The 16867-nt window shown below is 47.5% G+C and overlaps 2 protein-coding genes across 7 annotated transcripts in view; one reads left to right on the forward strand and one right to left on the reverse strand.

Moving 5' to 3' along the window:
- The window catches only part of DOCK6 (dedicator of cytokinesis 6), a 105544-nt gene that overhangs the window by 55604 nt on the left and 33073 nt on the right, over window positions 1–16867 (reverse strand). For all 4 annotated transcript variants that reach the window (XM_079959068.1, XM_079959067.1, XM_079959066.1 and 1 more), the window contains exons 13-20: window positions 15855–15948; window positions 15041–15203; window positions 6319–6436; window positions 5541–5611; window positions 5099–5237; window positions 3884–3985; window positions 3603–3689; window positions 2808–3039 (exon numbers count right to left, since the gene is read on the reverse strand). In XM_079959068.1, coding sequence (XP_079815194.1) covers window positions 2808–3039; window positions 3603–3689; window positions 3884–3985; window positions 5099–5237; window positions 5541–5611; window positions 6319–6436; window positions 15041–15203; window positions 15855–15948 — 1006 coding nt within the window. The remainder of the gene's footprint in view (window positions 1–2807; window positions 3040–3602; window positions 3690–3883; window positions 3986–5098; window positions 5238–5540; window positions 5612–6318; window positions 6437–15040; window positions 15204–15854; window positions 15949–16867) is intronic.
- LOC307206493 (uncharacterized protein) lies at window positions 6813–15032 on the forward strand. 3 transcript variants are annotated; one of them, XM_079959818.1, is made up of 4 exons: window positions 6831–7524; window positions 8464–8634; window positions 12976–13098; window positions 13852–15032. In XM_079959818.1, exons 1-4 carry the CDS (start codon window positions 7234–7236, stop codon window positions 13936–13938), a joined length of 672 nt encoding a protein of 223 aa, XP_079815944.1. In that variant the 5' UTR covers window positions 6831–7233; the 3' UTR covers window positions 13939–15032. The 3 variants fall into 3 exon arrangements, with proteins under 3 accessions (XP_079815946.1, XP_079815944.1, XP_079815945.1); XM_079959819.1 differs by having other exon boundaries at window positions 6834–7524; window positions 12976–13091; XM_079959820.1 differs by lacking the exon at window positions 12976–13098 and having other exon boundaries at window positions 6813–7524.

The raw sequence follows: 16867 nt of genomic DNA on the forward strand, positions 1-16867 counted from the left end.
CATGAGGAGGGGTTCTTGACCCTGAAAGACCCCTTCCCATGAGTTCTCAGTTTTGGGCAGAGGACATGGGTGAGGGGGAAACAACATTGTCCCTAGCAAAAGGCAGATCTTTCAGAGAAGTGAATTTAATTGTGACAGCAACACTGGCAATCACGTAAATGGGAAAGTAATAAGCAACTGTCAGTACAGTCATACCTCGGGTTTAATGTGCTTCAGGTCGAGTGCTTTTGGGTTGCGCTCCGCGGCAACCAGGAAGTAACGGAGCGCGTTACTTCCGGGTTTTTTTTTTTTTTTTAATAAATGTTTATTAGCATTTCAATAATACACATAGACACACACAAAAAAAGAAAAAATAACAGAAAATACAAAAATTTAAAAAAAGAAAACAATTACAAACAAATGAAATTTCAATTTCTTATTTTCATATAACTTCTTTCTTAGACCTCCTCTCCCCTCCCCTTCTTGTATTCCAGTTCAAGTTATTAGTCCTGAAAATCCTTATTACTTAATTCTCAACCTTAAACTTAATAATTTTAACATACTGTAATTTTACCTTTCCTCATTCTTCCATAAAATTATTATTACATTCCTCATTTTCGTTTCCTTTTAACCATTTTAGACACCAATTTTAGCTTATCTAATCTTAAACATCTTATACATCATTTCTTATTCTTTAACATATTTCTTAAAGTCAATATTTCCCTTCCATAGCTTTCCCAACTTCCATACAAATATCAAAACAAATTAAAAGTAAGTAATTAAAAATTCTGTACCCTTTGGATTACCAAACTCCAACCCCCCTTTCCCGGTTTAGACCCCAATAAATGTTCATCAATCAATACTGTTTAACCTGGAGATCTCACGTCCGAGGCTCTCAAGTCACCCTCAGTTCCTCTCTGCCGGCCTCTTGGATAGTCCTTTAGGTTAAGCCCCAAGGCTCGAAGGGGCTCTGACCCAACAAGATCCATGATTTTTCCAGTTGACCCTCCATATTTAAGATTAATACTAATGAGGTGTTCCACTCTCAAATTTGCAATTTCCAACTCAGTCCAAACTTTCCACCTCAAGTTTTTATTCTCCTTTGTTGTCTGCATGCCAGGCCCCAAGCTGTAATTCTCCCTTGACATCTGCAAAATTACCAGTCCACCTTCCTTTTCCTCACAATCCACAGTCTCGTGACTCTCAAATTCCTCTTGTTGTTGATGTATATAAACTTCCTGCCTCCACTCCCTGTCAGCTTCAACAATGTTGTTTACTGCCAGGGCCAGGGTGTTCGCATTTGTAGTCAAAACATCTGTCTGATCTTGTAACTTTCCCAGGAGAGCCAGTATTTTGTTGAGTTTAGTCTGATTATTGCTTCTTTCAGCCATTTTTACAGTGTCTCTCAGTTTAAAAACCAGTCAGTAAGTTAATTTGTAGCTGCTCTCCCTTATTTTCTAGAAGTTGCAACAAATATAGCCAGCAGATGCAACAAAGACAAAGTTCCCTTTATCCTTTCCTTTTGACAGCTATTTTGACAGCTGTCAAAATCTTCAATAGTTCCTCAACAGGTTCTCTCACGGGGCGTCCCCGGGTTCTGGGGGGGTGAAACTTTAGCTCCAAACGTCAAGTTTATCCTCCGGTAAAGTTTATAGCGTCAAGCCGTGAAGTTTATTTTTTTTTTAAAAAAGTTCTCTCGACCTTAAGTTGCAAGCTCTTTGCGTTAGAATATCTACTCAAAGGGGGGGGCGACTTCCTTTTTGACCCTTCCCCGCTCGTTCCCAATTCAGGAAAAATTTGTTTAAGATCCAAATTCCATATTTACTCACGGGTTCTTGTTTTTGAGTCCGAATGTTTCAAGGAAAAAGTCAGCGCTTCTCCGGCAATGGCATGCGGCTTCGCTCCGCAGAAGGAGCAATCGACTCACAGCACCGCGCCGTCCCCCGTCCCCGTTCCTGAGCCTTTAAAAAGGCTCCTTCGCGGTTTGGGGGGGCGCAAATGGTGCCCGCCGAGTCACCACGTTCACAGGCATCCGCGCCTGTGATTTTTAAGGGTCCCCGCGTCGCCGGCGCGGACAAGACCCGATCCTGCGGAGCCGATTCCCTCCGGAGCTCGGAGGGAATCCGCCATTAATCGGCAGCGCTAACCCGGAAGTCCCGCGTTACTTCCGGGTTTTGCCGCTCGCGCATGCGCAGATGCTCAAAATGACGTCATGCGCATGCACGGAAGCGGCAAAACGTGACCCATGCATGCAAAGATGCGCCATCGCGTCTTACGTTCCATTCAGGATGCGAACGGGGCTCCGGAACAGATCCCGTTCGCATCCCAAGGTACCACTGTAGATGAATGGTTAAAACAACTGTGATACTGAAATGCCCCTAACATAACAGCCCTCCACTTTTATATTAAGAAAGGAGTTTTGTTCAAAAGTAGTCTCTTTTTTCCTTGGGAACCCCACCCAAATTTAACCAAATGAATGGTGCGCTCCTATATTTATGACTTGTTTTATGTGTATTTCTTTTTCATTCAACTCTTTCCAACCTGCGAGCTGACCCATTTTAACACACATCCTTCTACTTCCAGACTTATGAAGCCGGGATTCTACCACAACCCATGTTTCCCTTACCCTATCCTTGGAGTGAGTGATGCCAGTATGGAAAACCCTGTCTCTTACCATATGACTGTGCAAAATGTGAGAATGCTTCAATTTCAGATTTTGAAGACCCTTTGTGAAGCATGCCAGATGCTCAACCAAAGAACTCAATATGGCCCAGACAATGGTAACCATGGGACAGGGAGTGGAATAGGAGGAGAAGCACAGCACTCACCAATCTGCCCTGCGATAACAGGTGGGTACACAATGAGTTGGATGAGCTTGTTGAGAATCTGGTGGCTAAAGACAACCAGGGACTCCAAGCTAGCCACCCGTAGGTTGCCCACACTGGATTTCAGCTCAGAATCCATGTTGTTTTCTGTGAGGATTACGTCTTTTAGGCGGAAGGGGAAAGTGTATTCTTCCAGCACATGGATCAAGGTGAAAAACTTGTCCAGAAATGGGTCCTGCCAGGATAAAGGATAAGAAAACTATGGTGTAACTCAGAGTTCAAAGCATCTCTTAAATGTGGAGTGTCCTTTGTTCATTTCAACATCAGCAAAAGAACAGATATGTGCTATCTCAAGAATCCTTTGTATGTCTTTGATAATTTCTCTTTGAAAGATAAAGGATTGCCAAGTTGAACCAAACTGATGTTCAGTCCAGCTCAGTATCCTAAACCCCAGAGAGGTAAATGGCTCAGATGTATGTTCTCCCAACATGCATTGTTTTGATGAAGTAACCAAGAAAACCCCATTTTTCTCTCTGAGATGCTCCTTGATTTTTCAAACTGAAAAATAAGGCAACTGTTTTTGAGCTTCTAAAAAAACATTGCAAACAGCTTTCCACAAGCATGATGCTGGAAAGTGAGCTAGCATCAGGCTTTAATTTAGTTCAAGGCTTGGAGACAGGACAGTTGATGCAGGAGCAAAAATCCCAGCTGGCATGCAAGAACATGGCTCAACTGAGTCCTGCTTCTACTTGGCTCTACGTACATTCCATTCCTTGCAATGTGAAAACCTCCTCTCACCTGAGTATGGACAGAAGACACTGCCAGCACCTCCACATTGAAGACCCCCTTGTGGTTATCCACCCACTTCATGCCAGGCAGCTGCACCTACAAAGGAGCAACAGGGATAAAATATAATGCCACTAAAGGGTGTCTGGAAAGGAGTGAGAGAAGAAGGAAAGCTGGAGATGAGAGGCAACAAGGAAAAGAAGAAGAGAACATTCCTCACTTCAGCATAAGCAAGGAGAAGCCCTTCAAGGGACTCTCCTTTCCCCAGGCTACTTACAACAGCCGCTACTTACATCAGGGGTGAGTACCGAGTAGCTGGGAGGAGGCTTGTCAACAGACACAGGCAGGCAAAATTGTCCTGTTCTCAGCCGGCCATGTTGCATGAGGGGGATCCACTAGAGAGAGAGAGAGAGAAGGCCGGAGTGAGTCCTAGCAGGATGACATGTCTTCCCTTGTCAGTCCTTCACCTGCCCCTCCCTGCCCACAGACTGCCTTTACTGAGCAGGGGACAGCAGCAAATCAAATACTGCCCGCTGAGAAGGAAGATTTGTTACTGTACCCCACCTTGTAAATCTTCAGTACTCAAGGTGGATGGAAGGACAGGAATCCCACACAGGAGATGGAAGGGCACTCTCTGTGTCCAGGGCAGCTGTCTACCAGCTCCGTCTGGTACGCAGGCTGAGACCCTACCTGCCCGCAGACTGTCTCGCATGCTCTGATTATCTGCCACTTGGACTACTGTAATGCGCTCTATGTGGGGCTACCTTTGAAGATGAACCGGAAACTACAATTAATCCAGAATGCAGCAGCTAGACTGGGGACTGGGAGTGGTCACCAAGACCACATAACACCAGTCCTGAAAGACCTACATTGACTGGCAGTGCATTTCCGAGGACAATTCAAGGTGTTGGTGCTGACCTTCAAAGCCCTAAACAGCCTCCGCCCAGTATACCTGAAGGAGCGTCTCCACCTCCATCATTCAGCCTGGACACTGAGGTGAAGCTCTGAGGACCTTCTGGCAGTTTCCTCACTGCGAGAAGCCAAGTTACAGGGAACCAGGCAGAGGGCCTTGTTGGTAGTGGTGCCTGCCCTGTGGAACACCCTCCCATCAGATGTCAAGGAAATAAGCAACTACCTGACTTTCAGAAGACATCTGAAGGCAGCTCTGTTTAGGGAAATTTTTAATGTCTGGTGTTTTATCATGTTTTTAATATTCTGTTGGGTGTCGCCCAGAGTGGCTGGGGAAACCCAGTCAGATGGGCAGTGTATAAATAATAAAATTATTATTATTATTATTATTATTATTATTATTATTATTATTAGGCCTTCCACAGTGTCAGGATACGGGTTCATCTAGCCCAGAGCCGCTTAAGTGGCAGTTGCTCTCCAAAGTCTTAAAGTTACCAGAAATCTTTTGCCACCGGAGACATGGGTTTTGAACAGAGGAGCTTCTGCACATGAGCTCGGCTTCTGAGCTACAAAACGCCATGAGTTCTGAAAGCACTCACTGTGTAGCCAACTGGGGTCTCCAAAGGCGTATTCTGCTTCTGCTGACAGCTGATATGGTAAAAGGTAAAGAGCAGGTGGTGGTTGTCCGTCAGGTTGGCTGGGATCTTTAGCTTGAACTCCTCGTAAAACTCAGGGGACCTGCAGGATACAGGAGGGATGTCACAGTGGTCCACCAGGAGCCAGCACTGGCTAAGCCAGAGCCTCACCCACCCACAGGGGATCTTGAATGCATCAGACAATTTCTAATTTCCCCATGAAAGAAAACTGCCAGGAAGAAGATTGCACAGGAGAACAATCTTATTTTTATGAGGCAGTTAGCTTGGGAGACCGCTGGTTCCTTATCCAGGGAGCTGTGCATCCTGATCAAAGCTGCAACTCTCCCCTCCCCGCCTCATTTGCAACAATTATCCCGTCCTGCCACCATAGTTACTTAGGACTCACTTGTTATGGTATACAACAGCTGTGTAAGCTTCTTTTGCAAAGTCACTGCAACTCGATTTCCCAAAGATGACCTGGGGTTGTTAGGAAAGCCAGAAATAGACTTAGTCAGAGACAGGGAGGCTGAAGTCCAGCAGACCACAGGGAGGGAGCTGAGGACGCGACGGTCAAAGGGCCACCTGAAAAGGCTATGCAATTTTCAATGTTTGCTTACAAAAAAAAAATTACCCAGTATGTCTCAACGCTTTTCCACATTGGCTAGAGCCTCACCAATGCCACTGCCCTCTCCTCAATCCCCCCGAGAAACTAGAAGGGGTGGTGGCAACAGCAGCATCTGCCACCTGAACCAGGAATGCTACAGAAGGAGTTACTTTGGTCATTGGCTAGAATTCAGCATGGAAGGTCACCAGCTGCCCACCCTTAGCATGAAAGCACCACCCCTGGAGGCTTAGATCTGCTGTAGATGTAGCTATATTTTCCCATAGATGAGGACTAGGATCTTGACCCGAGGATATCACAAGAATAGGAACTGTGAATCTGCTTAGCAAAACTGTTCCCTCCAAGCTATGTATAATTAAGAGAAACGGGAGAGTTCAAAATACAGAGAGGGACTGGCTAGGAGACTAAACTTTGGGCAAATTGGCATATTGGGCTCTCTGTTTTCCTTTCTTATATTCAGATGCTCCCTCGCTCCCTCACAGCACAACCTAGATCTTTGCTCCAGAAGGCCAGTGGAGCTGCAAAAGTTGTAAGGAAGCCACAGGGAGGTTGCCTCACTCACTGGCATGGCTTGGCCAGGGTCCTCTCCAGCCATGAACTGGAGCTTCACCGCGATGTTCCGCACTGAACCTTGACGACTGCTAAAGTTCAGGCTTTGGGGATAAACATACAGCAGGTTCCTGCAAGAGAAGGGGAATCTTTACAGTTCTGAGGGAGAGCAGCAGCAAATGTGTACATGGCAGAGAGACCCATAACTGATGCGATTGCCAGAACACCTTCTCCTTATCTGCAAAAGAAATTAATGTACACCTGCTGGGAATCAGTTGCACTCAAAGATTAAGGTACAACTTAGTAGGGATTTTCACAGGCTATGCAGATAACTTAAAATGTGTTCTGTTCAGAGTTCCAGCCCACCAACAGCTCCTACTCCATTTCCTGCCCCTCTGGTCTCCCATTCTCTGCCCGCAGTTGGTCAGAGTTCCATATGCACAGAGCATGCTCAGTCCATAAAGGTAAAAGAGCAGGAGACCTTTGGAGCATCAAGTCTTTGCATCACGCCAGTCCTTCATGCCACCCTCTCCAAGAGGCAGCGGATTACATCACGTTGCTCGATCCCACAGCCCAGCCAGGATAAACATAGCCAGCATTTGGACAGACACGCCACCTTCCCCTCCCCGCAACCTCTTGCAACCGTTAAGAGGTGCCAGAATCCAAAGTTAGCCTTTAGGTACCTCTGCAATAAGCTGCCATCTGCCAGCATTGTGCAACTCTGTTGCCCCAGGTCAGAAGTTCTGTGCCCATGCTAAATGTGGGATGAGAGCCCAGGATTAAAATACTGCTGGCTCATTAAATGCTGGAGTGGGTTGTTCAGTCCAGCTCAATCGTCTCTTTCCCCATCGGACCCCTCCCTCGCTTCTGCATATAAAGCGGCAGGCTTACTTCCTTCGGTTTTTCCATTGGCTTGCAAGTCACAGCCATGCTGACTTTCCTATTCCTGAGTATCTTGCTGCCTTCTGCAGCCATACTTGCCCCTATCCTCACAGGCCAGCAGCAGCCCGCGGCTCCGCAGGAGGTAAACATTCTTTTCTACGGGGTAATGCAGTTTGCCAGCACGCTGAGTGACCTCTACGAGTCCACGACGCAGAAGCTTGACAAGATCAGATGCAGCTCCGACTTCTACGAGAGGGGCTTGGAGGAGCTGCGTCGTCAGACCCAAAGAGCCCAGCAGAAGCAGGAAGAGATCAGAGAGATTGTTGAGGGGCTGGAGGTAACTGTGTTTAAATTATAAGGGCAGGGGAAGGAGGGAAGACAGCGCCAGCCCAGATTAAAAGGCATTAGAGCAAAGCGGTAGTCATATTTTATTGGTGGGACAACAGGGCCTTGACCAGCTTTATGAAATGCTGCCCCCCCCCCTGCTGATTAGACAGGCACCTATGATCCTTTGCTTCAGATGCCTGTTGAAAACTTTTCCTTTTTAAAAAACCTCCCAGCTGAACTGTTGCTTTCAGTTTGCAGCCGATATGACAAAAAAATGAGCATTTTACTGTAATTTTGCTTACTGGCTGGTTTTTATATTACCGTATTGGCCTGAATATAAGCCTCACCTTTCCCCCCAAATTCCGACTGTGAAAAGTTAAAGTGCGGCTTATATTCGCGACCTTACGGTATGCAGCCAGGAGCGTGGGGCAAACAGTGCCAGGAGCGTGGCAAAGCAGTGCCCACCCCACACGTAGCCCCCCATCCTCTCCCCCAAGGCCTGGAAGGGAGACAGCGAGGAAGTGGAAAGGCTGCCAGCAACACAATGCGGCTTTCCTCCCCCCCACCTACCCCCCCCCCCAGTATGCAGCCAGGAGCAGCAAGAAATGGAGCGGCTTATATTCGGGTGTTTTTTAATTTCCCCCTCTCCAGTTTTAAAGGTGCGGCTTATATTCCGGGTGCGACTTATATTCAGGCCAATGCGGTATATGCTCTTGTCAACAGTTTGGATATTCTGTGTTAAGCATTTTACAATTAAAAAAATAAAAACAAATGAATAACGAAACCTAAGCAGGGGCTTACACCTATAGCTCCATTTTCAATCTTGTAATCTTCCGACCATACAATGCTAAGTTTCCCTACCTAGTCCACACCGCCAGGGTCCCAACTTCATCAGAGAGCCCCTTTGGTCAGTCTTCCTCATCCACCATTCCTGCTCTTTCTTTGATAGGATGAGAGCCTGGCAAGATGGCAGCAGGCTCACAGCAACAAGGAAGCGTTGCAGAAGATGCTTGCGGGCCAGCAGGACCTAGTGCGACAAGTGAAGGCTCTCGAAGGGATGCTGGCTATCATGGAAGAGCGAGGTTTCCAAAACAAGGGACGGGAATTTTCTGCTTTGAAGGTAATCCGCCACCTTCTCTTCTGTAAGGCGGCATCCTAAGTCACCTGCTCTGGCCCCCTTGCGGTTTCTGCCACTCTGCTCTCCAAAATCTCTAGGGGGCTTGAAGAAGTGCCTAGACAAGTGAACTCTGAGCTAATCTGTACAGCATGAGAAGCCATCTCCATGTAGCCCCACTGATCACTACACTCAAACTTACAGATACAGTAATGAACCAACTCATGCATAGATCAATGGACATGCACTCACATAGACAATCTTGCACATGGGTAGGCAAACTAAGGCCTGGGGGCCGGATCTGGCCCAATCACCTTCTAAATCCGGCCCGCGGATGGTCTGGGAATCAGTGTGTTTTTACATAAGTAGAATGTGTGCTTTTATTTAAAATGCATCTTTGGGTTATTTGTGGGGCATAGGAATTTGTTCATTTCCCCAAAAAAATATAGTCCAGCCCCCCACAAGGTCTGAGGGACAGTGGACTGGCTCCCTGCTGAAAAAGTTTGCTGACCCCTGATCTTGCCCCTCACCCCTCTAGCTCTTCCATTCATAGAAGGTGCAATCATTGAATGGGCCTTCTCCACAGGAGGAGGCATCCAACTGGTAGTGAAACCACAATTCCACCAGAGGCTTCTAGCTAGTCTGCCAGCAGACACAGGGAACTTGCCGAGGAGGATGGTTCAGCTTACTCAAGCAGTCACAGGGAGAGCAAAGGGGGAAGATAAAGAGGCTGCACCCCTGAAAGAAACTGGTCGGTGATGGGGACTGTCTTACTCCAAATGTCCCAGTAGAAGTGGGGACTTCCTCACCACCATTTATGGATCCTAGGAGGTTGCAAGCCTCCACAATCCCAACTACCTGCAAACTCTTCGGCATGGACAGCAGAAGCCTCAGTGGCTGCCGCCTGGCATTTGCACTGCTATCAAAGGCAGCCAGAGATCATGGAACCTTCTAAGCCTTTGACAGTGTTGCGTGATCAGGAGAAGCCCTACTGGAACCTCTTTGTGCCATGCAAAGCTGTTATTTGCAGCTGAGCCAATGTAATTGTGATTTCTGCATTGTAGAGGGCTGGATTAGATGATTCTCAGGGTCCCTTCCAACTCTACAATTCTATGATACTACAATAATAATTCCCATGGCCAGATGAAGTCCTGACAGAACCCCTGTGGGCTCCATGAAGCTGTCATTCTGAGGGCTGGCTGGGTGAGAAGGAGTTAAGTTGGGAATTTGTGTTATTCAAAGCCAGATAAGAATTTGGGAGCCTTGTAACCCTTTCCTCCTCTTTGAGTCAAGCTTGATGGGGCCCCAAAGCTCACATCCAGGCCTGAGCTAGGAAAGCTTCACACCAAGCACAGCGTAACATTCCAGCTCTCTCAAAAGCAACACACAGATGCTCGAAAGCTCAGTGGCAGCATCTCATTGCTCTGAAATATCAAGCCAGATCCCAACCCGTTTTAAACTCATAAGCTTATTTTCAGCTTATCCAAATCTCTTTTAAGGTACCGTCTGCTTTAACAGCATGAACAGCAGGGAGGGGTGTGCGTGGAGAGGGTAAGGATTAGGGCTCTCCGAGCTCAGTGCATAAATAAGACTAGGCAGTTATTTACTCCCAAGAGGGGAAGTACTGTTTTGGGGGGACAGGGGTCAGGCAGGTGTGGAGGACTCTCTGGTCCTTAATAATAATAATAATAATAATAATAATAATTTATTATTTGTACCCCGCCCATCTGGCTGGGTCTCCCCAGCCACTCTGGGCGGCTTCCATAAAAACCAAAAATACACTAAAATATCACAGATTAAAAACTTCCCTGAACAGGGCTGCCTTAAGATGTCTTCTGAATGTCAGGTAGTTATTTATTGCTTTGACATCTGCTGGAAGGGCATTCCACAGGGCAGGCGCCACTACCGAGAAGGCCCTCTGCCTGGTTCCCTGTAGCTTTGCTTCTCGCAATGAAGGAACCGCCAGAAGGCCCTCGGCGCTGGACCTCAGCGTCCGGGCAGAACGATGGGGGTGGAGACGCTCCTTCAGGTATACTGGGCCGAGGCCGTTTAGGGCTTTAAAGGTCAACACCAGCACTTTGAATTGTGCTCGGAAACGTACTGGGAGCCAATGTAGGTCTTTCAAGACCGGTGTTATGTGGTCTCGGCGGCCGCCCCCAGTCACCAGTCTAGCTGCCGCATTCTGGATTAGTTGTAGTTTCCGAGTCACCTTCAAAGGTAGCCCCACGTAGAGCGCATTGCAGTAGTCCAAGCGGGAGATAACCAGAGCATGCACCACTCTGGCGAGACAGTCCGCAGGCAGGTAGGGTCTCAGCCTGCGTACCAGGTGGAGTTGGTAGACAGCTGCCCTGGATACAGAATTGACCTGCGCCTCCATGGACAGCTGTGAGTCCAAAATGACTCCCAGGCTGCGCACCTGGTCCTTCAGGGGCACAGTTACCCTATTCAGTCTTCTGTCTTGTCAGGATTCAACCTCAATCCATTAGCCGTCATCCATCCTCCAACCGCCTCCAGGCACTCACACAGGACCTTCACTGCCTTCACTGGTTCTGATTTGAAAGAGAGGTAGAGCTGGGTATCATCTGCATATTGATGGACACCCAGTCCAAACCCCCTGATGATCTCTCCCAGCGGCTTCATATAGATGTTAAAAAGCATGGGGGAGAGGACGGAACCCTGAGGCACCCCACAAGTGAGGGCCCAGGGGTCTGAACACTCATCCCCCACCACCACTTTCTGAACACGGCCCAGGAGGAAGGAGCGAAACCACTGTATAACAGTGCCCCCAGCTCCCAGCCCCTCTAGACGGTCCAGAAGGATGTTATGGTCGATTGTATCAAAGGCCGCTGAGAGATCCAGCAGAACTAGGAAACAACTCTCACCTTTGTCCCTAGCTCGCCGGAGATCATCAACCAGTGCGACCAAGGCAGTTTCAGTCCCATGATGAGGCCTGAATCCCGATTGGAAGGGATCCAAATGGTCCGCATCCTCCAGGCGTGCCTGGAGTTGTTCAGCAACCACGCGCTCAATCACCTTGCCCAAGAAAGGAAGATTTGAGACTGGGCGATAGTTGGCCATACTGGCCGGGTCTAAAGATGGTTTTTTAAGAAGCGGTTTAATGAGGTAACTGTGCCCCTCAAGGACAAGTTGCGCAGCCTGGGAGTCATTTTGGACTCACAGCTGTCCATGGAGGCGCAGGTTAATTCTGTGTCCAGGGCAGCTGTTTATCAGCGCCATCTGGCATGCCGGCTGAGACCCTACCTGCCTGCGGACAGTCTTGACAGAGTGGTGCATGCTCTAGTTATCTCCTGCTTGGACTACTGCAATGCACTCTACGTGGGGCTACCTTTGAAGGTGACCCGGAAACTACAAGTAATCCAGAATGTGGCAGCTGGTCTGGGGACTGGGACTGGCTGCTGAGACCATATAACACTGATCCTGAAAGACCTACAATAGCTCCCAGTACATTTCCAAGCACAATTCAAAGTGTTGGTGCTGACCTTTCAAGCCCTAAACGGCCTTCGGCCCAGTATACCTAAAGGAGCATCTCCACCCCCATCGTTCAGCCCGGACACTGAGGTCCAGCTCTGAGGGCCTTCTGGCAGTTCCCTCACTGAGAGAAGTGAGGTTATAGAGAACCAGGCAGAGGGCCTTCTTGGTAATGGCGCCCATCCTGTGGAACGCCCTCCCATCAGATGTCAAGGAAATAAACAACTATCTGACTTTTAGAAGACATCTGAAGGCAGCCTTGTTTAGGGATGTTTTGTCGTGTTTTTAATATTCTGTTGGGAGCCGCCCAGAGTGGCTGGGAAAACACAGCCAGATGGGTGGGGTATAAATAATAAATTATTGTTAAGTTATAGAGGGAAACCTGTATGTAAGCAGCAGCAGCAGCAGCAGTAGTACCTCTGTCTCCTCCTGGCTCTTGATATCAACTTGTCATAAGAGCACCACACTCCTCTCTCTATTAGCACTGCTAGTAAATTGAGCATGTTACCCCTTGCAGAAAGCATTAGTAATGGCTGCAACAGCTCTCTAGGATTGACTTCTTGGGTGAAGCAGAGTACTAGGCTGAAATTGTGACTGCATAGTCCTGCTGAAGAGAGATCATATTCTGCACTGGTTGTGAGGGGAAGGGGCAGAGAGAAGGCCTGGTAACTGTATGAATAGATGGCCCAGAATGGGAAGTGAATGAAGTCATGGTTTAGGAGTCCCCAGGGTTGAAAACTGAGATGAGGAATTCCCCAGGGTTGCAGACTGAGATTAAGGGGTCTAAAACATCAGAAACTGCTAGCAATGGATAAAAGAACCCCCACCTCTCGGTTAACCGATATCCTCTCCCCTCAGGCACACATGCAACAGCAGAATCTCACCATCTGGTCCCTGCTGAGAGCTACCCAACAGCAACAGCAGCAAATGGCTCGGCAGACAGAACAGCTGCTCTGGATCCAAAGACTAGCAAGGCAAGAGGTGCTTCTTGGGGACGTTTCATAAACAAAGATCAAGTTAGTGTGTTGCTGTGATAAGGGCAGCTCCTGGCTCAAACTGCTGCCATTTGCTAGTTGTGGTAACCGTCTTTCTGATGCAGGGCACTCATGCCAAGATCTCAGTACTGTAAAGTACCCTTACTATAGTAATGGGCGCTGTGGTCTAAACCACTGAGCCTCTTGGGCTTGCCAATCGGAAGGTCAACGGTTCGAATCCCCGCAACGGAGTGAGCTCCCATTGCTCTGTCCCAGATCCTGCCAACCTAGCACACCAGTGCAAGCAGATAAATATGTACCGCTGTGGCAGAAATGTAAACAGCGTTTCCATGTGCTCTGGTTTCCGTCATGGTGTCCTGTTGTGCCGGAAGCGGTTTAGTTGTGCTGGCCACATGACCCGGAAGCTGTCTGTGGACAAATGCCGGCTCCCTTGGCCTGAAAGTGAGATGAGCGGCACAACCCCACAGTCGCCTTTGACTGGACTTAACTGTCCAAGGGTCCTTCACCTTTTCTCTTTTTTTACCTATAATAATAATAATGGGAGGGAAGGAACAAGTCTGATCCCCAAGACACAAAGTGCAACATACCTGCCTCTAACTTGCTAAGAAAGCAAAGACGATGACATACGCTAAGAGCCCAGGCCTCTGGGCCCACAAATAAGGAAGTCCACCTGAGAGAACGTAGGTTTGATCTTTGAGATCTGCTTGCTTAATGCCGTCTTACTTGTCCTTGTTTCTAGATGAAGAACCACAAAGCTGTGAAGCTGAATGTGGGGGACCTGAACAGAGACACCATGGCAACATTTGTGCCAAAGAGGGGATCGTGATTTTTGGAGCAGAAAACCTTTTGCTCACAGCGGCTTGGTGGTAACTATTTGCACCTGTCCTGAAACATGGCCGATTGTGTCATAGCATCCACAGGGTGGCCGGTAGGAGATCAGCAGCAGGCTAGAAGAATCCAGCCTCACGACGAGAACTCTCCAACACCTGCCGGATCTAATCTAAATATGTAGATCCTCACCTTCTCAAGTGAGGAACTGCGAGTCCTCCGAGGGATCTTTAGAAAAGTCGCAGTATCAGCAAAACAAGCAACCTTTCTGAAAGCTACATCGCCCTACCCAAGGCTACTGACTGCTGCATCAGAGATGGCTCTCATTATACAGAGCACATTATGTGTACACACTGAACATCTGCTTTTCAGTGTGGATGGGCATTCTGTGCTGCAATACTGCCTTGGCTGCCAGGGCTTACCAGGAATGAGAGTACAATATTATGAGTGCTTCACCAGATCAGACACTGGAAGGAAGCCGCAACAGTTGCTGCCAAAGGACTACAGTTTTATCTACTATGCGCCGAAAAAGATCTGGGTCATTATTCAGTATGATGACAGTGGCAGCTGAACACTTAAGGCCAGAATCTTGGTGCTGAACTCTTGACAACCCTGTGGTCATATTGCTACATAGCAACCTGCAGCCTGACAGGGGATGGGAGGAAGCTGGCAGCTTGTCACAGTTTCACTTAAAATTAGTACTGAGAACTGCAAGATCAACCAAGGAGAAACTCATCCCTTTGTTCCTGAGCACACAGTTTTAAGGAGTCAACACACATTATTCACAGAGGGCTAGGATAATGAGTGGAAGTCCTGAGTGGAGTTTCCTATAAAGGGAGGCAGCTTGTTGGCAACTAAGAAAAAACAGGTTACAGATGAACTGGTGGAGAAGGAGAGGGAACGAAAGCTGAAACCAATAGCTTGTTCAACCAATATCAGTTTACCATTGTAGCATTTGTTTCTGCCACTTCAGAATACAGAGGAATTCAGTACAAGGTTGAAAATATCAGAGCTGAAAAGCACGGAATTAAAGCACCACAAAGCACACAAAACAGAGCTGCTTTTGCACCCACTGGCCAGCAAAGCTGCCTTAAACCTACCTGTACGTTGTGTGTGGTGTGTAGACTTCCTTGACTGGAAACTCCAGGATCTCCTTGGTGGGCCGGACTCGGAGGTCAGGATACGGCAGCACATGCAGAAGTTCCGGCGACAGGCAGTAATGGGGGTTCTCCGGCACAGGAGAAATGTCGATCTTGAGCTGGGCTGTGAGGCAGAAACAAGAGGGCGTGTGGGTGTGGGTGTGTAAGGAAAGTTTGCATATAGAACCCAACATGACAAAACCGACAGACCTCTGAGACTGAGAATGTGTGGTAGAGGGCTGGAGAGTTCTAGGGTGCTTGAGTTTCCTGATCTCCATTATATCACTAAGAAGAATGAGCACACACACACAGATTGCACAAGGAATGGAAATGGACAACAGAAACTATGGATAGGCCTCCTTCACCTCAAACAGAGAACAATGATGAAGAATGGTTTAAAAACTTTTAAAATTAATAATAAACTACGCTGATTTGCTCTTGCTCTCATTTGACAGGATTCTGAAACACCTACAGCTATTTCTTGTAATGACTGATCTTTCTGCCTCACTTTGGGAGAAAACTGAACACAAACCCAGACACACACAAACACACACACACACACACACACACACAGACTTTTTCTCCGCTTTCTGTCCTCAGGAACCATTTCCTACTCTTGGCAAAAGTGGGATCTGGCCAAAGAGTTTTATTGCTTTTGTCACAACAGACTACATGGCTACCATAATCAACACCAGCTCCAGAATTTCCCACTCCACAGAGCTCTCAACAAGAGGCAGTGCCTTGTCGCAGGCTGATTTACAGGCACACACCTTACCTGTGACAGGTCGGAGTCTTCTTAGGACAGATGATGGCCGCCTCATGTCTGCCAGGAACTTGTATAGGTCCTCATCACTGAGACGATCACCTTCCTAGAGGTTTTTTTTTGGGGGGGGGGGAGGAAAAAAGGGGAGAGTTGAACCAGAACAGAAGAGTAACATCCACCAAGACAGTGGCATTAAGCCCCTTGTGAGTTCCTCAGTGGATGTGGCATTGCTCTAGCAATATTTGTTCCAATTTACTCATTTACCCTATGTATAGACTGTCCATTGCATTGCACTGCTAGGACTATTTCCAATAAGTCTAAACACATAATACAAGGAAACACATCAAAGCATACATAGGATAAAATCCAATCTTAAACCATTACAAATGATTGTTTGAGCAGTAAAGTACAAGATAAGATCTTGACACCAGACTGAAATAAAGCAATTCACCCGATGCCCTGAATTGGATTTTAACCTACATCAGAAACTCATTAACAGAGAGGGAGTATAAGCCTCTAGGGACAGGGAATTTCACGACTGAGGCACCACTACAGAGAAGGCGTTGCCAAACAAGTAGACGTGAGAGGCACCTGTAATATTCCTCAGGTTCATTTTAAGACTCTACCAGAACGTATACTTCACTGTATACAACTTAACTTTCAAAGTCCTAAATTGCAAGTCACTTGAAGGTTCTGTCAAGAATCTGAAGCTCTGTTGGAGCGTACAAGTTCTGAACATGCACTGAAGACTCTTGTGGAAAGTGCTTGAAAATCTTGAAGTTGTAAGAAAAGAAGGGGCCCTGCAAATAAAGGCAGAGAATCCTGCTGGGCCCTGGGCAGTGACCATACCCCATCTTCAACCCATTTCCCAGCATTTTATGCTGAGTGGGGAAAACAATGAAAGAAGAATCGCAGCTTCTTATGAAGAAAGAGAAAATTCTCTAGCACAAACAGGTAAAGGTGGACCATTTGGATCCCTTCCAATCGGGATTCAGGCCTCACCATGGGACTGAAACTGCCTTGGT

Source organism: Podarcis cretensis, assembly GCF_951804945.1.
Source record: "Podarcis cretensis genome assembly, chromosome: 17".
NCBI lineage: Eukaryota > Metazoa > Chordata > Lepidosauria > Squamata > Lacertidae > Podarcis > Podarcis cretensis.

Coding starts and splice junctions, on each gene's coding strand:
- LOC307206493 (XM_079959818.1), top strand. CDS start 7,234: ATGCTGACTTTCCTATTCCTGAGTATCTTGCTGCCTTCTGCAGCCATA. Junction 8,635..12,975: donor GGGAATTTTCTGCTTTGAAG/GTAATCCGCCAC, acceptor CTCTCCCCTCAG/GCACACATGCAACAGCAGAA. Junction 13,099..13,851: donor AAAGACTAGCAAGGCAAGAG/GTGCTTCTTGGG, acceptor CCTTGTTTCTAG/ATGAAGAACCACAAAGCTGT.